The 24,035-nt window shown below is 40.5% G+C and overlaps 2 protein-coding genes across 2 annotated transcripts; both read right to left on the bottom strand.

Annotated features, from left to right (window-relative positions):
• Window positions 1-179: 179 nt before the first annotated feature.
• LOC118938115 (uncharacterized) lies at window positions 180-8,050 on the bottom strand. The gene is made up of 2 exons (XM_036939822.2): window positions 7,020-8,050; window positions 180-3,324 (listed from the first exon to the last, which is right to left on the bottom strand). Exons 1-2 carry the CDS (start codon window positions 7,807-7,809, stop codon window positions 2,093-2,095), a joined length of 2,022 nt encoding a protein of 673 aa, XP_036795717.2. The 5' UTR covers window positions 7,810-8,050; the 3' UTR covers window positions 180-2,092.
• A 2,337-nt stretch (window positions 8,051-10,387) lies between these two features.
• On the bottom strand, window positions 10,388-23,933 carry LOC118940194 (uncharacterized). Its single transcript, XM_036948619.2, has 2 exons — window positions 23,412-23,933; window positions 10,388-13,409 (listed from the first exon to the last, which is right to left on the bottom strand). The coding sequence occupies exons 1-2, from the start codon at window positions 23,659-23,661 to the stop codon at window positions 12,619-12,621; spliced, it is 1,041 nt and encodes a 346-aa protein (XP_036804514.2). The 5' UTR covers window positions 23,662-23,933; the 3' UTR covers window positions 10,388-12,618.
• Between the last annotated feature and the right edge of the window lie 102 nt (window positions 23,934-24,035).

The following is a 24,035-nucleotide window of genomic DNA, read 5'->3' as shown; positions in this document are numbered from 1 at the left end:
TGGAACGGCAAGTCCACAGAACATGACATAAGCAGAGCTGTGGGAGACCACCTCAAGCCCCTGGTAGAGCCGGGGGTGGTGTTTACCACTCCTTCAGCAGGCTGGAAAAGTGGGATTGATACTGTTTTTCATACTAAGAGGGACCTTAGAGTCTGTTGATTGGTCAGTCTTTGGGTTCATTTGTTCAAATCAAATCAAGCTTTATTTATACAGCACATTTCAGACATGGATGCAACACAATGGATTCACAGGAAAAACACAAAATGACAATAAACAAAAATATTTAGTACACAACAAACAGAAGATTAACAACTGAAAGACTAATGAACATTAAGGAAATTCCATTGATTAAAATATTAATTGGATGCAATATCCAACCCAAAATATAAGCTTGTTTTTTAGGAGGGGCTCTGAAAGACACTATGAGGGTGTCCACTGGAGGTTGACGAGTAACAACAACTGGGACATAAGACACCCACCATGAGACCCACTAAATCTGCCCAAGAAGAGGGAAACAAAAGAAAAACCCTCAAACTTAGAAAGGAAGCAAACCAAAAAGGTGGAGAAACTAAAAAGTGTTGACTCTCCACATCTACCAAGACAACTGGAGCACTGGGCCAGACACTCTTAAATAGAACCTGGACCAGCTCAGGTGAAACACCTTCCCACTAACGAGATGGACAAGCCAGCTCAGGTGTAACACATACTGACTAACGAGGTGGCACCAATCGGTGCGCCCTACGTGCTAACGAGCTATACGGCGAAAGTCCAACCTCAAAACATAAATGGAAAAACTGAAGACGAACACCTTCCCCCTTAAGAGAATGCTTACCACCAACATAAAACAACTTCAATTACACATTATAATCAACTACAATGCTTCACCTTCACCAATATAAACATGGTGTCTACTGGCTGTCAACAATTAAAAACAAGAAAAAAAAACATTTTTTCCCCACTAGCTTCTCGAACTCTCGTCCCCCTGGAACGAGCCCAAACAAAAATCATCTTCAATACGGAAAAACGAGCAGTCAAAATAAATTGTGATCCATGGCAACTCACTGGCTAAGCGCAAAACACAACACTTTTTGACTGCCCACCCTTGAGACAATCAACAACCAAGTTGTCGTTACCACGGACATGTCTGATTTCAAGAGGAAACTCCTGCAATATCCGTAGTAACTTTCCAACTCACTGCGGAGCTTCTCTCTCTTTTCAGGGTTCACTAGATAGGCATGTTGTTGGATCGGGGCCCAGTCCCCAATGTCATGCTCTAGTACATTTGGGTTGGCACATCTGAGAATGAACCCTGATATTCTATAAGAAGGGAAACAATGTCAACATAATTGTAGCCACAAAAATTGTCAGTTGGTTACATAAATAATAATGTATTTTATAAAACAAGCACCAGAAACACTGATGTTTTAATAAGTCGCAATAAATCACTGATATCGATTGGGGGGGATAGTTTCAACAACCTAACACACAAAAAAACACATGGAAAGTGGAGATATCTTTTACCTCACCGATTAGAGGACAACCTGCAGAAGACAGTCAGCTACATTTTAGAACAAATGAACACAACACTTATTTGTCATAATAAGACTCATCGATATCATGTTGAAATCAAGTATGCGAGAGGATGAGGTTGCACGTCCTGTTAAAACTAACAGCTCAAAACCCACACGGTATCTGGGAATAATGTGTACATCCCTGGTTAGAGGTTAGAGGACCATTTGTAGACAACAAGCTAGCTACATTTTAAAGTGTTGCTTTTTGTTTCAAGTGTAACATGGTAAGTGTAACTCAACTCTTTTTTTGTTAGTCAATTTTTGTTAAATCACATAAATAGTACTCTTTCAATTCAGAGCCTGAATTTTTCCGTGAAGCTAATATCCCCATCAAGTTGAAATCAATAGAACAGGGGGCAAAACATTTAGGGTTCGACATTGTGACATTATTAAAATACTCCTTCTGCAATGTTAAAACATTGTACATTGTGACATAAATTCATTGATATCATGAAACAACTTCTTCATGTATGTATTTTCTGATGTTTGATCAGAGGTATTTTATCAAGATCGCACACTGATCACAGCTGAGATTTCTCTCCTGTGTGTTTTTTCTGGTGTTTAGTCCGCTTGCTAGACGTAGTATAACTCTTCCCACATTGAGCACAGCTATAAGGTTTCTCTCCTGTGTGTGTTCTCTGGTGTTTAGTCCGCTTGCTAGACGTAGTATAACTCTTCCCACATTGAGCACAGCTATAAGGTTTCTCTCCTGTGTGTATTCTCTGATGTGATATCAGGCTGGTTGACTGAGAAAAACTCTTCCCACATTGAGTACAGATAAAAGGTTTCTCTCCTGTGTGTGTTTTCTGGTGTTCAGTCAGACTGCCAGATGTAGTAAAACTCTTCCCACATTCATTACAGCTATAAGGCTTCTCTCCTGTGTGTGTTCTATGGTGCACTGTCCGCTTGCTAGAAGTAGTAAAACTCTTCCCACATTGAACACAGCCATATGGCTTCTCTCCTGTATGTGTTCTCTGGTGTGATATAAGGCCGGTTGAATGAGTAAAACTCTTCCCACACTGAGTACAGCTATAAGGTTTCTCTCCTGTGTGTGTTCTCTGGTGTGATATCAGACCGGTTGAATGAGTAAAACTCTTCCCACATTGAGCACAGCTATAAGGTTTCTCTCCTGTGTGTGTTCTCTGATGTGATATCAGGCTGGTTGACTGAGTAAAACTCTTCCCACATTGAGTACAGATAAAAGGTTTCTCTCCTGTGTGTGCTCTCCGGTGTATAATCAAACTGCTAGATGTGACAAAACTCTTTCCACATTCATCACAGCTATAAGGTTTCTCTCCTGTGTGTGTTCTATAGTGTCGAGTCAGCTTGCTAGACATCGTAAAACTCTTCCCACATTGAGTACAGCTATAAGGTTTCTCTCCCGTGTGTATTCTCTGGTGTATAATCAGACTGCTAGATGTGACAAAACTCTTTCCACATTCATCACAGCTATAAGGTTTCTCTCCTGTGTGTGTTCTATAGTGTCGAGTCAGCTTGCTAGACATCGTAAAACTCTTCCCACATTGAGTACAGCTATAAGGTTTCTCTCCCGTGTGTATTCTCTGGTGTGCTTTTAAATGTCCTGAAGAAACAAAACTCTTCCCACAGTCAGAGCAGCAGTGAGTTCTCTTCCCTGTGGGTCTCTGCTGGTGTTTCTTGGGGTGTTTTGATCTGGAGAGACTCTTCTCTGCGTCATCAGCATCATGAGGTTGTTGAGGCTCCCCAGAGGATCCAAGATAGTCACTTCTCTCTCCTGCGTGAACAACAATATCAGGCAGATGGTTAAAGGCCCACAAAATGAGCAAGAATAGTCATATTTTGTGTTGTTTTCACATTAGTAGTAACTGATGATTGTAGGCTAGAAATGAGTTATTCAAGTTGAAATCCTACGCAGTGTGCCAGGTGACTTTTGGTCTCCAATAAAGGGGCCATTCTGTGCTAAAATTGCGGCATGACGTCGATGCACACGCAATTTGCTTGTAGAATCTCCTCCCTGCTAATGAGGAACCCGATTGTTATGGACGTAGTATAACTGCTAATGAGGAAACCACTAGTTATGGACGTAGTATATCTGCTAATGAGGAAACCACTAGTTATGGATGTACTATATCTGCCTGGAGCAAAAATGGTGAGCAAAGATTTTAGTTTATCACAATGTATTCTGAATGTGAATGGGGGAAAACTCAGGGAAGTTACCTCCATTTCCAGGTTGCTTATGAGAGCATTTCACACTACTTTGGATTAGAATTGTAAGGCTCGTTTGAATGTCCTGCTTAAAATCATGTTTGTGTCGTCATCACAAATCAACCGCATTGTATTTAAAAAACACTTCAACCAGTAAAATGCTCTTTTTGCTAGATTTTCCATCAGCCTGACAACGAGGGTTTGAACACTAAGTGTTTGCCAAATTTGCCTATAACATCACCTAACAGAAGCATAGACCTACTGTAGGACCAATAACTTCACCTAACAACAACACAGACCTACAGTAGGACCCATGACTTACAACACAGACCTACTGTAGAACCCATAACTTACAACACAGACCTACTGTAGGACCCTTACAACAGGCCGAGGACTATAAATCATTTAATATTTCAGGTGAAACATGGAAACTAAAATGTCTTTGTCATGACATTTCATAACCTGATCACCAGATAATTTTGTGAATAATCCCACTAGGCTACTCTGTAATGTGTTGTCATTCTAAATGTCCTGAATAAAGGAAAATATCTCTGTGTTTTGTACAATAGCCTATCCATCAAGGGACAGTTCTCTACACATTATTAACTCAGTGTCTCTGTGTGCAAACAGACTAACAAGCCCCTACTGTAAATCAAGCAGACAATAACACATTATAAACATCAATTTGTTAGGGATGTTGGATCCAACGTGGAGCACGGCATGACTGTCTTTACCAGAGTAATGAATGAAGAAGCACTTTGGTTGTTGTTGCATGTCGTGATGTTTGTTATTCAGAAAATGATTCCCAAGATCCGTATTGAAGTTGAAGTTCATCATATTACAAGCATAACGTTATGACTATAACTACTGTTCCCTGAAGGAGGGAAACTAGGTACAACATACTATTAAATCCGTGCCTCGCTGGAAGCCCCGCTTTCTACAGGTGATGAGTGAGGCTTGGATTTATTCCTTAAATTTAATACCACTCTTCACCGACCCAGGAAGGGGCGGGTTCAAACAGGTGTTGTACCTCGTTTCCCTCCTTCAGGAAAGAGTAATTATAGTCAAAGTTACATTTGGGGATGTCTGATAGTATTTCTGATTGTCTTAACGCTGCACCACTAATGAGTTGTGAAGCTTCTCAAAGTCATTTTTTCTTCACCTCAAACAGCAACAAAGTCTAATCAAAATCAATTGCGAATGACAATAGTTCCTCAAAGTATTTTCGTAAAATATTTCCAGCTCTCGCCCTTTCGATAACCACTCAGAATAAAAGGGAAAAATGTAATGCTCTGATCCAGTGGAAATGTCATAAAAAACCTGATTACTTCTTATCCTTTTCACAAATAGCCGACAGCTGTGTCTGTCCAGAACTCACTGGAACAGGAAACCGAGGGCCTAGAATATTTTATACAATGTTACAAACTTGCTATCACGAGATTCGGGCCAACCATGTTTAAAGTTCATTGTAGACAGGTCATGTGCAGCCAATGTGATTTATAGGATATTTATTTTCATCAGGATATTTTCAACCTGGGTTCAACTTTTTTTTGTGAATTTTGCCCCAATTTCGTTGCATCCAATTGTTAGTAGTTACTATCTTGTCTCATCGCTACAACTCCTGTACGGGCTCGGGAGAGACGAAGGTTGAAAGCCACGCGACCCCTGAAACACAACCCAACCAAGTCGCACTGCTTCTTAACACAGCGCACATCCAACCCGGAAGCCTGCCGCACCAATGTGTCGGAGGAAACATCGTCCGGGGTAGGCAGTCATTGTAAATAAGAATTTGTTCTTGACTGACTTGCCTAGTTAAATAAAGGTTACATTTAAATAAATAAAAAATATTATTTTATGACAAAACATTTTCTATGAATCTGTCAAGGCACCAACTTTGAGAAAGTTTTAAAATTAAGGTCTCAAACCAATTCATGAATGTAATTGAATATAGGTATGTTTCGCCTGAAAATAAATTGGCTGAATATTATACAATGACTTATCAACAGCTGTAACAATTTGACCCCCACAGGAAATCTACACTGGCAATTCTGGAATATACTATATATCCTAGAAACCTGGTTAAACTATCATTATGACCTCATGGATGAATTCTAGAATATACTATATAGCCTAGAAAACTGGTTAAACTATCATTATGACATCATGGATGAATTCTAGAATATACTATATATCCTAGAAACCTGGTTAAACTATCATTATGACATCATGGATGAATTCTAGAATATACCATATATCCTAGAAACCTGGTTAAACTATCATTATGACATCATGGATGAATTCTAGAATATACTATATATCCTAGAAACCTGGTTAAACTATCATTATGACCTCATGGATCAATTCTAGAATATACTATATAGCGTAGAAACCTGGTTAAACTATCATTATGACATCATGGATGAATTCTAGAATATACTATATATCCTAGAAACCTGGTTAAACTATCATTATGACATCATGGATCAATTCTAGAATATACTATATATCCTAGAAACCTGGTTAAACTATCATTATGACATCATGGATCAATTCTAGAATATACTATATAGCCTCAATCTGTTTAAAATGATCATTTTGACCTCATGGATGGCCAGTCTTTGTATTCATAGTGTATTTAATTCAGGGGGAGGCCCTGAGCTGAACTCAAACCTGGGTCCAGAGACTGTCAAGCCAACACCTTATAACTGTTACGCCAAGATGTACGGTTGCTACAATAGATTTCTCTATGCATTTGAGAGTGGTTACACTTCTCCTTACCCCATCCCTCAACTGTTTACCAAACCATGTCTCTGGGCAGCCATTTTCTTGATGTTTAAAAAAACCCTCACAACTAATCTGGAGTTGTGACAATAACAAAGCTGTCATTCCACCACTGTTTTGGTAATAAGATGATGGATGGGACTGGAGAAATGTAACTACTCTCAAATTCATAGACACACCTATGGATGCAAGAACTGACCATCCATGATATCAACATTATAGTTTTAACCATGTTGAGGCGATACAGTGTTGATTTACATTGTTTCTAAACATTGGAATAAAAAAAGCTTATTTGGGGTTTTGATGGGGTACAAAAACAGTTGAACTAAGCGGCATTTGTTATATTCCTCAATAATCAATAGCTATAAATAAATAATTTAAAAGTAACAAAATGGATGTAGCAATTGCAGATTTCTGCTTTAACACCAAACATCAGTTCAACAACTGCAGAGTTTGTGCCTCTGTTGTTAAGACAGTACTTACTAGTGTTAATCAGGGCCGGTTCATCGTTAGAACCATTGGATGCCTTAAGATGCGTTTGGGAAACCGGGCCCAGATATCCAGGTTCCTCCTCTTCTTTTGATGTAACAGTCATTTCCCACTCCTCCTCTTTCACTCCAAAAACGGAATCATCCTCTCCTTTTACAGTAACACCCCCCTCTTCTTTTACAGTAACATCCTCCTCTTCTTTTACAGTAACATCCCCCACTTCTTTTACAGTAACATCTTCCTCCTCGTTCACTCTGAACGTGTCTTTCTCTTCTTCTTTCACAGTAACGGCCCCACCCTCTACTTCTTGTTTTACTGTGATATCCACCTCTTCCTTAGCAGCAGGAGTGTCTTCCTCTTCTTTCAAAGTAACAGCCTCATCCTCTACTTCTTGTTTTACTGTGATATCCACCTCTTCCTTAGCAGCAGGAGTGTCTTCCTCTTCTTTCAAAGTAACGGCCCCACCCTCTACTTCTTGTTTTACTGTGATATCCACCTCTTCCTTAGCAGCAGGAGTGTCTTCCTCTTCTTTCAAAGTAACGGCCCCACCCTCTACTTCTTGTTTTACTGTGATATCCACCTCTACCTTAGCAGCAGGAGTGTCTTCCTCTTCTTTCAAAGTAACAGCCTCACTCTCTACTTCTTGTTTTACTGTGATATCTTCCTCGTCTTTCACTCTGAACGCGTCCTCCTCTTCTTTCACAGTAAAGGCCCCACTCTCTACTTCTTGATTTACTGTGATATCCTTCTCTTCATTAGAAGGAGAGTAGCTTAGTGACCGCATGGTCGGAGATGTTAGCTAGCTAGGCTAATGCTAACTTAACCAGCCCGCTAGCTTACTAATAACAACACTCTAAATATGAAATTAAATCGGATAACTAACTAGACGACAGAAGTGGTTTTAAAAGACAGTGGCTAATAAACACTAAAGCGTCTAAAGAGCTTTATTGGTTCGTCTATTTTGTCTATCAAGCTACGGAGGTGTCTGACTAACTGTTGCTGCTGTTGAAAGAAGCTTTCCGTCCACTAGATTATACGTCACACAAGCAGCATCGCCTTAAATTCCCAGACCGCCATCTGCTGACTGGAGTGGGTAACACAGTTGAGTAAAATGTATATTTTATCTTCAGACAACAAGTTAAAGTGTAGGAAGCAGGAGTTTTTACTCACCAGTGTAACAATACAGTGTGGTTAAAGACTTAGTAAGCTAGTTGTCGTCACGATATGGTACCTATAAGAACAAACAGTTATGTTTTTGCGTTATTACATATTTATTAACTTATTTTGTGACTCTTCCAAACTACACACAATGCAGTATTTCTCAACGTCATATGGATGATATTCTCTGTGCTACTGAGTTTGTTTGCCAGTGTAACGAAGTTACATTTAAAAAATATTTGTATCCTCTATTTAGCTAGGCAATTCAGTTAAGAACAGTGCCTTAGACCGCTGCCCCGCTCGTGTGATAAAGGTGTGGGATTCTGGGTAATCCACAGCAGATTTATGGAGAACTTGAAAATTGAGTGGTCCTGGGATAGAAAGGTATAAAATTGACATTACATCATAAAATCCACGTTTTAAATCACACATTAGCAATTTATGTTTTAGTAACTACTGTTGTTGGTTTGGTGTCAAGTCAGCCTCTCTTTATATGTTATTTGCCAAATCTCTGTTTTCCTTGTGGGTTTTATGCTAAAGATCCCTCTTTCAAGTTGGTATCTAACTGGAAAATGCATCTTCTTTTAGGAGTGCTATTTGTACCCTGTTGACTACTGATCATTCATCCACACTGTGTGTCTCATCAATGCAGGTCATTTATGACAAATGTATAAAGTACATGTTTTATAAACTCATGAACACCAGCGAGTATATTAGCCGGTTTTGTTAGTTTAGGTGTATTATACTTCTTCGCCACCAGAGGGGGACTTTGAGTAATATTTCAGGTTAATTTGATAATTTTTTGATACTAAAATGGATGACAGTTTATTCTGATGTAGTGAATATGAGACACATGGAAATAATGTATTTATATTTATTATAGTAAATTAGGAATTAGTAGGAATTGTTAAATCCACTATACGATCACAATAACTTTGATAGACATTTCAACTGTTTTTTTTGTTAGTATATTACAGGGCAGATTAATGTAGAATTGCTGTGGGAGTGGTATTTATATCCCGTCACTACTGATCATTCATCCATACTGTGTGTGTCCCATCATTGCAGCTTTGGAAATAAATTAACTATCCATCCATTGCACCTTCCTGTGTTGACTCACTGACTTGAGAGACCAGGAAGGTCACACTAGCTCGATAGGTTGATATTGAGCTCAAGCTTCATCTCATATGAACTGTGTGGAACGCGTTAGCACGGTAGGCTCCGGTGCTTTCTTGCCGTGGGATCAAAACGACAGAGGAAATCAACCTGCTTGCTCCTTTTTGTTTTGTCAACTTTTCGGTAGGGATGTTACGTTACGTTTGATACCGGAGGTACGAGGCACGCGTCCAAATCGCTCAGCAGTAAACTTCAAAGCAGTGTGCTGATGCCTGTATCACTTTATCAGCAGCACGTCATCAATGACGTCGTTTCATCGAACAACCACCTGATTGGTTTGGCATTGGGCTTGACACTGCAGGCGACTGCCAACTGACTGATCTTCAAATCAACTTACATCATAAATAACGACTCATTATTATTTAAGCAGTGTGTCCCTTTATCAGCATTGATCAATGACTTTTGAAGATGAATGTTCTCCCATCATTCTCTATGTCTCTGATCTTTTGATCTGCAAACACGTTTAGGTTTTGTTAGTTTGGTTCAAAATGGTCTCGGTGCTGGTTGGCCTTTTTTTTTGCTGTTGATATAATTGTCTGGAAAGAGCCAATGCTTCAGGAAGCTTTGTTTCCCCATCACTACTTTTCAGCATGTTTTCTGTGAATTAGACTACGGGAGTTTTGTAACATTTTCCAGTTGGGTTCTAACTGGTCTCCGGTAGTTGGTCTCTGCTGACCATAACCGCGCTGGTTGGTTATGCCGTTTAGGCTAATAGCTAGTTGGCTAAATAGCTACATATAGCTAACGTTAGCTGGCTGGCTAAGATAAGAGCATATAGCTAACATTCTTTGATATTTGGTTAGATGGTGTTTTGTTTTTCCAAAACGTTGGTTTACTTTAAACACTCAAGTCATGAGTGCAAACGATTAGTTTAATTTAAAGTTCTACATTTTAAATGATTTCGGTTGTAGTTTACATCATAGGGAATAGGCTGGTCCTCCATATTACTTCACACCTGACTTTGGCATTCTCTTGAATTCTGATTGGTTTAATGTAATAACTCCAAATATAGAACATTAAGGTGTAACTTTGCATTGGGAAAATATTTTATTTATCTTTTTATAAACAATTACAAAACATACAAACGAGAACATCATACAAACATGAAGTACATCACACCTGCCCAGACCCACTAGAACACACCTCCATCTCCATTATCTACATCACACCTGCCCAGACCCACTAGAACACACCACCAACTCCATTAACTACATCACACCTGCCCAGACCCACTAGAACACACCTCCATCTCCATTAACTACATCACACCTGCCCAGACCCACTAGAACACACCCCCATCTCCATTAACTACATCACACATGCCCAGACCCACTAGAACACTTCTCCATCTCCATTAACTACATCACACCTGCCCAGACCCACTAGAACACATCTCCTTTCCCATTAACTACATCACACCTGCCCAGACCCACTAGAACACACCCCCATCTCCATTAACTACATCACACCTGCCCAGACCCACTAGAACACTTCTCCATCTCCATTAACTACATCACAACTGCCCAGACCCACTAGAACACACCCCCATCACCATTAACTCCATCAAACCTGCCCAGACCCACTAGAACACACCTCCATCTCCATTAACTACATCACACCTGCCCAGACCCACTAGAACACACCTCCACCTCCATTAACTATATCACACCTGCCCAGACCCACTAGAACACACCTCCATCTCCATTAACTACATCACACCTGCCCAGACCCACTAGAACACACCTCCATCTCCATAAACTACATCACACCTGCCCAGACCCACTAGAACACACCTCCATCTCCATTAACTACATCACACCTGCCCAGACCCACTAGAACACACCTCCATCTCCATTAACTACATCACACCTGCCCAGACCCACTAGAACACACCTCCATCTCCATTAACTACATCACACCTGCCCAGACCCACTAGAACACACCTCCATCTCCATTAACTACATCACACCTGCCCAGACCCACTAGAACACACCTCCATCTCCATTAACTACATCACACCTGCCCAGACCCACTAGAACACACCTCCATCTCCATTAACTACATCACACCTCCAACTGTCAGTTGGTTGCATGAATAACTATGATTACTAAATGTTACATAATTGTAAATATGAAAATCAAAACCAAATGTACACCCCTTTGTTAATATGTAGTGGCAATACTTCACTTAATGGTGAGGCATGGAATAATAAAACATGTATATTTTGTCAGGCTGAATGTTTGAAATATGAGGTGATTTGATTCATGCTTCTTCAGTAGTGGAATAAAGACAATTAGCACTTGAGTGTTGTCAAGAAATTCTGGAGTGATGTCAGATTGTAAATAAAATTGATTATAAACTAATTTATTATACTGCGTCCAGGCTGCAAGTTGAAATTAAGTTGTTTTCAAGTCATTGAAAAAAAAACGACCCGAAAAGACATCTCAACTTTCACTTTCAACCGAACATATATTGGACTTCGGGCATCTTTTTAATGACATTTTGGGGTGTCCAAATCAATAACCAATATGCATTAACAGTTTGAGAAATTGAAAAACATAACATTTAAACAAACGTGCCACAATAATAATTGTACTTTTTTAAACAAGCTCCTTATAAATAAACTGCACCAGAAACACTGTTGTTTTGACAAGTAGCAATAAATCACTGATATCGATTAGAAATCAGGTTGTACACGATGTTGGAACTAACACAACTAAAAAAACACATGGAAATGGGAGATATCTTTCACCTCACTGGTTAGAGGGCAACCTGCAGAAGACATGTTGGAGTGATGCTTTTAAATTTAGGGGTCGCTAAACAAAGGAACACAACACTTATTTGTCATCACTCATCGATATCATGTTAAAATCAATTGTGTGACAGGAGGGAGATGAGGTTGCACGTCCTGTTAAAACTAACAGCTCAAAAACCACACAGAATCTGGGAGTAATGTGCACATCACTGGTTAGAGGACAATTTGTAGAAAACAGCCAGATACATTTTGAAGTGTTGCATTTTGATTTAAGTGGGTCACCAACGTGGTAAGTGGAACAGCTCTTTTTTGTTAGTCACTTTTTGTGACCAATTCAGGCCTAGATTTCCCCCCTGATGCTAATATCCATATCATGTTGAAATCAATAGAACAGAAGACAAACATTTAGGGTTCTACATTGTGACATCATTAAAATACTCCTTCTACAATGTTAAAACATTCTACATTGTGACATTATTTCATTGATATCATGAAACAACTCCTTCAACTATGTATTTTCTGATGTTTAATCAGAGATCTTTTATCAGAGTATCTCTTGTCACATTGATCACAGCTATGAGGTTTCTCTCCTGTGTGTGTTCTCTGATGTGATACCAAGCTGTTTGACTGAGTAAAACTCTTCCCACATTGAGTACAGCTATAAGGATTCTGTCCTGTGTGTGTTCTCTGGTGCAAAGTCAGCTGGCTAGATGTAGTAAAACTCTTCCCACACTGATCACAGCTGTAAGGTTTCTCTCCTGTGTGTGTTCTCTGGTGTATTGTCAGACGACCAGATGAAAGAAAACTCTTCCCACATTGATCACAGTTATAAGGTTTCTCTCCTGTGTGTGTTCTCTGGTGTACTATCAAGCTGCTTGAGTGAGTAAAACTCTTCCCACATTGAGTACAGCTATAGGGTTTCTCTACTTTGTGTGTTCTCTGGTGAGATTTTAAATGTCCTGACGAAACAAAACTCTTTCCACAGTCAGAGCAGCTAAAAGGTTTCTCTCCTGTGTGGATTCTCTGATGTCTTTTAAGGTCTGCCGAGGAGGTGAATCTCTTCCCACAGTCAGAGCAGCAAAAAGGTTTCTCTCCAGTGTGACTTCTCTGGTGTAGTTTCAGGGAATCTGATCTTAAGTAACTCTTCCCACAGTCAGAGCAGCAGTGAGTTTTCGTTTTGGGTCTCCGCTGGTGTTTCTTGAGGTGTTCTGATGTGGAGAGACTCTCCTCTGCCTCGTCAGCATCGTGATGTCGTTGAGGCTCCCCAGAGGATCCACGATTGTCCCGTCTCTCTCCTGTGTGAACAACAAAGTCAGACAGATGGTTAAAGGCCCACAACAGTGGTAGAAATGCTTTTATTTATTTTATTTTTAAATCACATGAGAAGTAACATCGATGAGTCTAGAGGAGAGAGAGAGTTTCTAGAGGCTAGAAAGTTATTACAGTTGCTGAAACCCAGTGTGCCAGACGACTCTGTCGCTAAAATTGCCGCACAATTGCCATATAGTTGAAGAAGTCGGATGTTTAAATGTATTTGGCTAAGGCATGTAAACTCAGTTTTTCACAATTCCTGACATTTTAATCCTAGTAAAAAATTCCCTGTTTTAGGTCAGTTAGGATCACCACTTTATTTTTATGAATGTGAAATGTCAGAATAATAGTAGAGAGAATTATTTATTTCAGGTTTTATTTCTTTCATCACATTCCCAGTGGGTCAGAAGTTTACACACACTCAATTGGTATTTGGTAGAATTGCATTTAAATTGTTTAACTTGGGTCAAATGTTTCAGGTCGCCTTCCACAAGCTTCCCACAATAAGTTGGGTGAATTTTTGCCCATTCCTCTTGACAGAGCTGGTGTAACGGAGTCAGGTTTGTAAAGGCCTCCTTGCTCACACACGCTTTTTCAGTTCTGCCCACAAACTTTCTATGGGATTGAGGTCAGGGCTTTGTGATGGCCACTCCAGTACCTTGACAATGTCAAAACACCAGTCTCAACAATGCTGGCCTTCGAGGCAGAGTTGCAAAGAAAAAGCCATATCTCAGACTGGCCAATAAAATAAAATAAATTAAGATTGGCAAAAGAACACAGATACTGGACAGAGGAACTCTGGGAATTCAAGCTACCCATGTTTACTATTATAATAAATAAACTATTACTGTTATAATAAATGGAAAATCTAAATACAAATTACAGATCTCGGGCATTTATTTTATGGATGTATCAAAACCGTCTAGAATGCATCCATGATGTCATAATGATAGTTTAACCAGGTTTCTGGGCTATATAGTATATTCTAGAATTCATCCATGATGTCATAATGATAGTTTAACCAGGTTTCTAGGATATATAGTATATTCTAGAATTCATCCATGATGTCATAATGATAGTTTAACCAGGTTTCTAGGCTATATAGTATATTCTAGAATTCATCCATGATGTCCTAATGATAATTTAACCAGGTTTCTAGGCTATATAGTATATTCTAGAATTCATCCATGATGTCATAATGATAGTTTAACCAGGTTTCTAGGCTATATAGTAGAGGTCGACCGATTATGATTTTTCATACCGATTATTGGAGGACCCCCCAAAAAAAACAATACCGATTAATCGGCTGATTTAAATTTAAAAAATGATTTGTAGTAATGACAATTACAACAATACTGAATGAACACTTATTTTAACTTAATATAATACATCAATAAAATCAATTTATCCTCAAATAAATAATGAAACATGTTCAATTTGGTATAAATAATGCAAAAACAAAGCGTTGGAGAAGAAAGTAAAAGTGCAATATGTGCCATGTAAGAAAGCTAACGTTTAAGTTCCTTGCTCAGAACATGAGAACATATGAAAGCTGGTGGTTCCTTTTAACATGAGTCTTCAATATTCCCAGGTAAGAAGTTTTAGGTTGTAGTTATTATAGGAATTATAGGACTATTTCTCTCTATACCATTAGTATTTCATTAACCATTGGCTATTGGATGTTCTTATAGGCACTTTAGTATTGCCAGTGTAACCGTATAGCTTCCATCCCTCTCCTCGCTCCTACCTGGGCTTGAACCAGGAACACGACGACAACAGCCACCCTCAAAGCAGCGTTACCCATGCAGAGCAAGGGGGAAAAACTACTCCAAGTCTCAGAGCGAGTGACGTTTGAAACTCTATTAGCACCCCGCTAACTAGCTAGCCATTTCACATCGGTTACACCAGCCTCATCTCGGGAGTTGATTGGCTTGAAGCACAGCGAAGAGCTTCTGGCAAAGCGCAGGAAAGTGCTGTTTGAATGAATGCTTACGACCCTGCTGCTGCCTACCATCGCTCAGTCAGACTGCTCTATAAAATCATAGACTTAGTTATAACATAATAACACACAGAAATACGAGCCTTAGGTCATTAATATGGTCGAATCCGGAAACTATTATCTCGAAAACAAGACGTTTATTCTTTCAGTGAAATACGGAACCGTTCCGTATTTTATCGAACGGGTGGCATCCATAAGTCTAAATATTGCTGTTACATTGCACAACCTTCAATGTTATGTCATAATTACGTTAAATTCTGGCAAATTAGGCGGCCCAAACTGCTGCATATACACTGACTCTGCGTGCAATGAACGCAAGAGAAGTGACACAATTTCACCTGGTTAATATTGCCTGCTAACCTGGATTTCTTTTAGCTAAATATCCAGGTTTAAAAATATATACTTCTGTGTATTGATTTTAAGAAAGGCATTGATGTTTATGGTTAGGTACACATTGGAGCAACGATACACACTGCATCGATTATATGCAACGCAGGACACGCTAGATAAACTAGTAATATCATCAACCAATCAACCACGTGTAGTTAACTAGTGATTATGATTGATTGATTGTTTTTTTATAAGATAAGTTTAATGCTAGCTAGCTAGCTAGCTAGCTAGCAACTTACCTTGGCTTCTACTGCATTCGTGTAACAGGCAGACTCCTCGTGGAGTGCAATGTAATCAGGTGGTTAGAGCGTTGGACTAGTTAACTGTAAGGTTGCAAGATTGAATCTCCCGAGCTGACAAGGTAAAAATCTATCGTTCTGCCCCTGAACGAGGCAGTTAACCCACCGTTCTAGGGGCCATCATTGAAAACAAGAATGTGTTCTTAACTGACTTGCCTCGTTAAATAAAGATTAAATAAAGGTGTAAAAAAAATATTTTAAAATCATAAAATCGGCCAAATCGGTGTCCAAAAATACCAATTTCCGATTGTTATGAAAACTTGAAATCGTCCCTAATTAAATCGGCCATTCCGATTAATCGGTCGACCTCTAGTACCGTCACACCACTGTGCCGTATCGTACAGAACCGTGAGTTTTGTGAACCGTGAAACACATGGTGCGGTACGATACCGCGACACCACAGTACCGTTCGGTACGATACGGTTTAGGGACATCAACAATATCTATACACACACTACCGGTCAAAGGTTTAACATCTACTCATTCAAGGGTTTTCATTTGACTATTTTCTACATTGTAGAATAATAGTGAAGACATCAAAACTATGAAGTAACTCATATGGAATCATGTAGTAACCACAAAAGTGTTAAACAAATCAAAATATATTTTATATTTGAGATTCTTCAAAGTAGCCAGCCGTTACCATGACAGCTTTGCACACGCTTGGCGTTCTCTCAACTAGCATCATGAGGTAGTTTACCTGGAATTCATTTAATGTGCCTTGTTAAAAGTTAATTTATGGAATTTATGTATTTCTTAAACCTCTTGGGGCTAGGGGGAACTATTTTCATTTTTGGAAAAATAACGTTACCAAAGTAAACAGGCTATTTCTCAGGACAAGATGCTAGAATATGCATATAATTGACAGCTTAGGATAGAAAACACTCTAAAGTTTCCAAAACTGTAAAAATATTGTCTGTGAGTATAACATAACTGATATTGCAAGCGAAAGCCTGAGAAAAATCCAATCAGGAAGTGACTCTTATTTTGAAATATCTGTGTTCCTATGCATCCCTATTGACCATTGAAAGGGATATCAACCAGATTTTTCTATGGCTTCCCTAATGTGTCTACAGCCTTTAGACATAGTTTCAGGCTTTTATTTAGAAAAATGAGCGTGAACGACAACATTGCGTCAGTGGTCAGGTGGTGGCTCTCAGATTGATTTGTGCGTAGACAAAGGCGGCCATTGTTCCTCTCACTCCTACTGAAAAGCCAATTGTCCCGGTTGATATATTATCGAATAGATATTTGAAAAACACCTTGAGGATTGATTATAAAAAACGGTTGCCATGTTTCTGTCGATATTATGGAGCTAATTCGTACATTTTTTTGCCGTTGTCGTGACCGCAATTTCCGGTGGATTTCTCAACAAAACGTGAACAACAAAAGGAGGTATTTCGGCTATAAAAATAATCTTTAAGGAAAAAAATGAACATTTGTTGTCTAACTGGGAGTCTCGTGAGTGAAAACATCCGAAGCTCATCAAAGGTAAACAATTTAATTTGACTGCTTTTCTGATTATCGTGACCAAGCTTCCTGCCAGTACTGTTTATATTAGGAGCTCCACTATACAGTTAATCTGATATTCTATAAGAGGAACAGGAGCTCCACTATACTGTTGATCTGATATAAGAGGAACAGGAGCTCCACTATACTGTTGATCTGATATAAGAGGAACAGGAGCTCCACTATACTGTTGATCTGATATAAGAGGAACAGGAGCTCCACTATACTGTTGATCTGATATAAGAGGAACAGGAGCTCCACTATACTGTTGATCTGATATAAGAGGAACAGGAGCTCCACTATACTGTTGATCTGATATAAGAGGAACAGGAGCTCCAGTATACTGTTGATCTGATATAAGAGGAACAGGAGCTCCACTATACTGTTGATCTGATATAAGAGGAACAGGAGCTCCACTATACTGTTGATCTGATATAAGAGGAACAGGAGCTCCACTATACTGTTGATCTGCTATAAGAGGAACAGGAGCTCCACTATACTGTTGATCTGATATAAGAGGAACAGGAGCTCCACTACACTGTTGATCTGATATAAGAGGAACAGGAGCTCCACTACACTGTTGATCTGATATAAGAGGAACAGGAGCTCCACTACACTGTTGATCTGATATAAGAGGAACAGGAGCTCCACTATACTGTTGATCTGATATTCTATAAGAGGAACAGGAGCTCCACTATACTGTTGATCTGATATTCTATAAGAGGAACAGGAGCTCCACTACACTGTTGATCTGATATAAGAGGAACAGGAGCTCCACTATACTGTTGATCTGATATAAGAGGAACAGGAGCTCAAATTTCTGCCCTGCTTGAGCTGCCCCGGTCATCTGTATGTGCTGTTATTGTGAAGTGGAAACGTCTTGGAGCAACAATGGCTCAGCCGCGAAGTGGTAGGCCACGCAAGCTCACAGGACAGGACCGCAGAGTGCTGAAGCGAGTAGCACATAAAAATCGTCTGTGCTCGATTGCAACACTCACTACTGAGTTCCCAACTGCCTCTGGAAGCAAGGTCAACACAATAACTGTTCGTAGGGAGCGCCATGAAAGGGTTTCCATGGCCGAGCAGCCGCACACAAGGCTAAGATCACCATGCTCAATGCCAAGCGTCGGCTGGAGTGGTGTAAAGCTCACCGCCATTGGACTGTGGACCGTTGGCTGGAGTGGTGTAAAGCTCACCGCCATTGGACTGTGGAGCGTTGGCCTGAGTGGTGTAAAGCTCGTTCCCATTGGACTGTGGAGCGTTGGCCTGAGTGGTGTAAAGCTCGTCCCCATTGGACTGTGGAGCGTTGGCCTGAGTGGTGTAAAGCTCGTCCCCATTGGACTGTGGAGCGTTGGCTGGAGTGGTATAAAGCTCACCGCCATTGGACTGTGGAGCGTTGGCCTGAGTGGTATAAAGCTCGTCCCCATTGGCCCGAGTGGTGTAAAGCTCGTCCCCATTGGCCCGAGTGGTGTAAAGCTCGTCCCCATTGGCCTGAATGTTATGTTTGCCATGTTTTACTTTGTGGATGTCAATCACCCATTTAGTATGTGTTATTAAATCACAATTTGTATTATATGTTACACATTTGTTATGAATTTGCAAAACAAACTATATGTTACAATTTTTTTTATTTTATTATAATGATATGTTACGAATTCTAGCTAGGTGGCTAATGTTAGCTAGGCTAGGGGTTAAGGTTACATGTAAGGAGTAAGGTTGAAGGGGATTGGGGAAGGGTTTTGCTAACATGCTAAGCAGCTAGGTGGCTAACGTTAGCTAAGCTAGGGGTTAAAGGTTAAATGTAGGAGTTAGGTTAAAGGGGATTGGGGAAGGGTTAGCTAACATGCTAAGCAGTTGTAAAGTAGCAAAAAAAATGTAAGTAGTTGAAAAGTTGACTGTGATTCGAACTCACAACCTTTGGGTTGCTAGGCGTTTGTGTTTACATCAATAAATGATCTCTTCTCTAGCCTTTCTTTTTTGGTTTTGAGAGAGTAGAGGTTCCATCCTACCTGGAGTAGGATCCTTTAGGGTTAAAGTAGTGGGTTGGTGTAGGATCCTTTAGGGTTAAAGTAGTGGGATGGGTTGGTGTTGGATCCTTTAGGGTTAAAGTAGTGGGATGGTGTAGGATCCTATAGGGTTAAAGTAGTGGGATGGGATGGTGTTGGATCCTATAGGGTTAAAGTAGTGGGATGGTGTAGGATCCTATAGGGTTGAAGTAGTGGGATGGGATGGTGTTGGATCCTATAGGGTTAAAGTAGTGGGATGGTGTAGGATCCTTTAGGGTTAAAGTAGTGGGATGGGATGGTGTAGGATCCTATAGGGTTAAAGTAGTGGGATGGAGTAGGATCCTTTAGGGTTAAAGTAGTGGGCTGGTGTAGGATCCTTTAGGGTTAAAGTAGTGGGCTGGTGTAGGATCCTTTAGGGTTAAAGTAGTGGGGTGGTGTTGGATCCTTTAGGGTTAAAGTAGTGGGATGGTGTAGGATGCTTTAGGGTTAAAGTAGTGGGATGGGATGGTGTTGGATCCTTTAGGGTTAAAGTAGTGGGCTGGGATGGTGTTGGATACTTTAGGGATAAAGTAGTGGGATGGTGTAGGATCCTTTAGGGTTAAAGTGGTGGGATGGTGCAGGATCCTATAGGGTTAAAGTAGTGGGATGGTGTAGGATCCTATAGGGTTAAAGTAGTGGGATGGTGTAGGATCATTTAGGGTTAAAGTAGTGGGATGGTGTAGGATCCTATAGGGATAAAGTAGTGGGATGGTGTAGGATTCTATAGGGTTAAAGTAGTGGGGTGGTGTTGGATCCTTTAGGGTTAAAGTAGTGGGATGGTGTAGGATCATTTAGGGTTAAAGTAGTGGGATGGTGTAGGATCCTATAGGGTTAAAGTAGTGGGGTGGTGTTGGATCCTTTAGGGTTAAAGTAGTGGGATGGTGTAGGATCCTTTAGGGTTAAAGTAGTGGGATGGGATGGTGTTGGATCCTTTAGGGTTAAAGTAGTGGGCTGGGATGGTGTTGGATACTTTAGGGTTAAAGTAGTGGGATGGTGTAGGATCCTTTAGGGTTAAAGTAGTGGTATGGGCTGGTGTTGGATCCTTTAGGGTTAAAGTAGTGGGATGGTGTAGGATCCTTTAGGGTTAAAGTAGTGGGATGGTGTAGGATCATTTAGGGTTAAAGTAATGGAATGGGATGGTGTTGGATCCTATAGGGTTAAAGTAGTGGGATGGTGTAGGATCCTATAGGGTTAAAGTAGTGGGATGGGATGGTGTTGGATCCTATAGGGTTAAAGTAGTGGGATGGTGTAGGATCCTATAGGGTTAAAGTAGTGGGATGGGATGGTGTTGGATCCTATAGGGTTAAAGTAGTGGGATGGGATGGTGTAGGATCCTATAGGGTTAAAGTAGTGGGATGGGATGGTGTAGGATCCTATAGGGTTAAAGTAGTGGGATGGGATGGTGTAGGATCCTATAGGGTTAAAGTAGTGGGATGGTGTAGGATCCTATAGGGTTAAAGTAGTGGGCTGGTGTAGGATCCTTTATGGTTAAAGTGGTGGAATGGTGCAGGATCCTATAGGGTTAAAGTAGTGGGATGGTGTAGGATCCTATAGGGTTAAAGTAGTGGGGTGGTGTAGGATCATTTAGGGTTAAAGTAGTGGAATGGTGTAGGATCCTTTAGGGTTAAAGTAGTGGGATGGTGTAGGATCCTTTAGGGTTAAAGTAGTGGGATGGTGTTGGATCCTTTAGGGTTAAAGTAGTGGGATGGTGTAGGATCCTTTAGGGTTAAAGTAGTGGGATGGTCTAGGATCCTTTAGGGTTAAAGTAGTGGGATGGGATGGTGTAGGATCCTTTAGGGTTAAAGTAGTGGTATGGGCTGGTGTAATATCCTTTAGGGTTAAAGTAGTGGGATGGTGTTGGATCCTTTAGGGTTAAAGTAGTGGGATGGTGTAGGATCCTTTAGGGTTAAAGTAGTGGGATGGTGTAGGATCCTTTAGGGTTAAAGTAGTGGTATGGGCTGGTGTAATATCCTTTAGGGTTAAAGTAGTGGGATGGTGTAGGATCCTTTAGGGTTAAAGTAGTGGGATGGTGTTGGATCCTTTAGGGTTAAAGTAGTGGGATGGTGTTGGATCCTATAGGGTTAAAGTAGTGGGATGGTGTAGGATCCTTTAGGGTTAAAGTAGTGGGATGGTGTAAGATCCTTTAGGGTTAAAGTAGTGGGATGGTGTAGGATCCTTTAGGGTTAAAGTAGTGGGATGGTGTAGGATCCTGTAGGGTTAAAGTAGTGGGATGGGATGGTGTAGGATCCTTTAGGGTTAAAGTAGTGGGATGGTGTAGGATCCTTTAGGGTTAAAGTAGTGGGATGGTGTAGGATCCTTTAGGGTTAAAGTAGTGGGATGGTGTAGGATCCTGTAGGGTTAAAGTAGTGGGATGGGATGGTGTAGGATCCTTTAGGGTTAAAGTAGTGGGATGGTGTAGGATCCTTTAGGGTTAAAGTAATGGTATGGGCTGGTGTAAGATCCTTTAGGGTTAAAGTAGTGGGCTGGTGTAAGATCCTTTAGGGTTAAAGTAGTGGGATGGTGTAGGATCTTTTAGGGTTAAAGTAGTGGGATGGTGTTGGATCCTTTAGGGTTAAAGTAGTGGGATGGTGTAGGATCCTTTAGGGTTAAAGTAGTGGGATGGTGTAGGATCCTTTAGGGTTAAAGTAGTGGGATGGTGTAGGATCCTTTAGGGTTAAAGTAGTGGGATGGGATGGTGTAGGATCCTATAGGGTTAAAGTAGTGTGATGGTGTAAGATCCTATAGGGTTAAAGTAGTGGGATGGTGTAGGATCCTATAGGGTTAAAGTAGTGGGATGGTGTAGGATCCTTTAGGGTTAAAGTAGTGGGATGGGTTGGTGTAGGATCCTTTAGGGTTAAAGTAGTGGGATGGGATGGTGTAGGATCCTATAGGGTTAAAGTAGTGGGATGGGATGGGATGGTGTAGGATCCTATAGGGTTAAAGTAGTGGGATGGGATGGTGTAGGATCCTTTAGGGTTAAAGTAGTGGGATGGGCTGGTTTAGGATCCTGTAGGGTTAAAGTAGTGGGATGGGATGGTGTAGGATCCTATAGGGTTAAAGTAGTGGGATGGGATGGTGTAGGATCCTTTAGGGTTAAAGTAGTGGGATGGGATGGTGTAGGATCCTATAGGGTTAAAGTAGTGGGATGGTGTAGGATCCTATAGGGTTAAAGTAGTGGGATGGTGTAGGATCCTTTAGGGTTAAAGTAGTGGGATGGTGTAGGATCCTTTAGGGTTAAAGTAGTGGGATGGGATGGTGGGTTTTGGGGGATAGTGTATGTAGTGTATAGTGGATGGTGTATAGCTGCAGGGTTAAAGTAGTGGGATGGTGGTTTTGGGGGACAGTGTATGTAGTGTATAGTGGATGGTGTATAGCTGCAGGGTTAAAGTAGTGGGATGGGATGGTGGTTTTGGGGGATAGTGTATGTAGTGTATAGTGGATGGTGTATAGCTGCAGGGTTAGATGGTGGTGCCATTTACATTTTTCCTCATTCCCGTTTTTTGGGGGAGACCAAAATATGCCAAAACTGCGCTCTGACCTGCGAAAGGCAGCAATATGCAATACAGCGTCTAGTCTGACGAAAAGTCTCACAAAGAAGAAGAACAAGAACAAGGGTTCAGAGAGCAAGACCTGGACCTGATTGTAACAACAACAAAATGTACGACCGTTTTGATAGTGGGAGTGTGACTCTGTTAGCTTGCCCTTTAATTAAACAACAGCTTATGTTTTTAAGACCGTACTTACTGGTGTTAATCCGATCTCCTGTCTCTTCCTCTTCCAATGTGACAGTTATCTCTCCCTTCTCCTTCACTCCCAACACGGTAACCTCCTCTTCCTCTTTCACTGTAACATCCTGCTCTTCCTCTACTTTTGTTACTGTGATATCCTCCTCTTCATTCTCCTCTTTCACGACAACGTTCAGCCACAGACCCTCTTTCTCCGTCCAGCAGACCCCCTCCTCTTCATCAGGAGGCGAGTAGCTTGGTGAACTCATGGTCGGGGGATGATAGCTAACAGTTAGCTAACAAGGCTAATGCTAACTTAACCAGCCAGATACCGTTAGCTAACTAATAACAATAACAAGGTAAATATGCAATGAAATTATATAATTAGCTAGATTGACAGAAGTGTGTTCAAAACACAGTGGCTAACATACATTAAAGCGGGTTAATATTTCGGCTAGCAAGCTACCAAGGTGGTTGACCAGTTTCCAATGAACTAAAATAACGTGGCTGGGTTGTCACTAGTTACCACAGCCACAAAGTCAGAATTGGCTTCGGTAAAAAATAAATAATAATAAATAAATACAAATAGTAATTTTTATTTTTGGGTCTTAATTTAAAAGTTAGGGTTGGACATAAGGTTATT

This window comes from Oncorhynchus mykiss, chromosome 13 (assembly GCF_057628025.1).
Source record: "Oncorhynchus mykiss isolate SJ-2025 chromosome 13, ASM5762802v1, whole genome shotgun sequence".
In the NCBI taxonomy this organism is placed as follows: Eukaryota; Metazoa; Chordata; class Actinopteri; order Salmoniformes; family Salmonidae; genus Oncorhynchus; species Oncorhynchus mykiss.
The sequence above is the reverse complement of the archived record's forward strand: the minus strand, read 5'-3'. Positions and strand labels throughout refer to the sequence as shown.

What these genes read in the sequence shown, in the direction of transcription:
- LOC118938115 (XM_036939822.2), bottom strand. Translation starts at nt 7,809, where the DNA reads ATGCGGTCACTAAGCTACTCTCCTTCTAATGAAGAGAAGGATATCACA. An exon ending in ACCGGCCCTGATTAACACTA is followed by an intron (nt 3,325 to 7,019) that starts GTAAGTACTGTC and finishes TTGTTCACGCAG; the next exon opens with GAGAGAGAAGTGACTATCTT.
- LOC118940194 (XM_036948619.2), bottom strand. Translation starts at nt 23,661, where the DNA reads ATGAGTTCACCAAGCTACTCGCCTCCTGATGAAGAGGAGGGGGTCTGC. An exon ending in AGGAGATCGGATTAACACCA is followed by an intron (nt 13,410 to 23,411) that starts GTAAGTACGGTC and finishes TTGTTCACACAG; the next exon opens with GAGAGAGACGGGACAATCGT.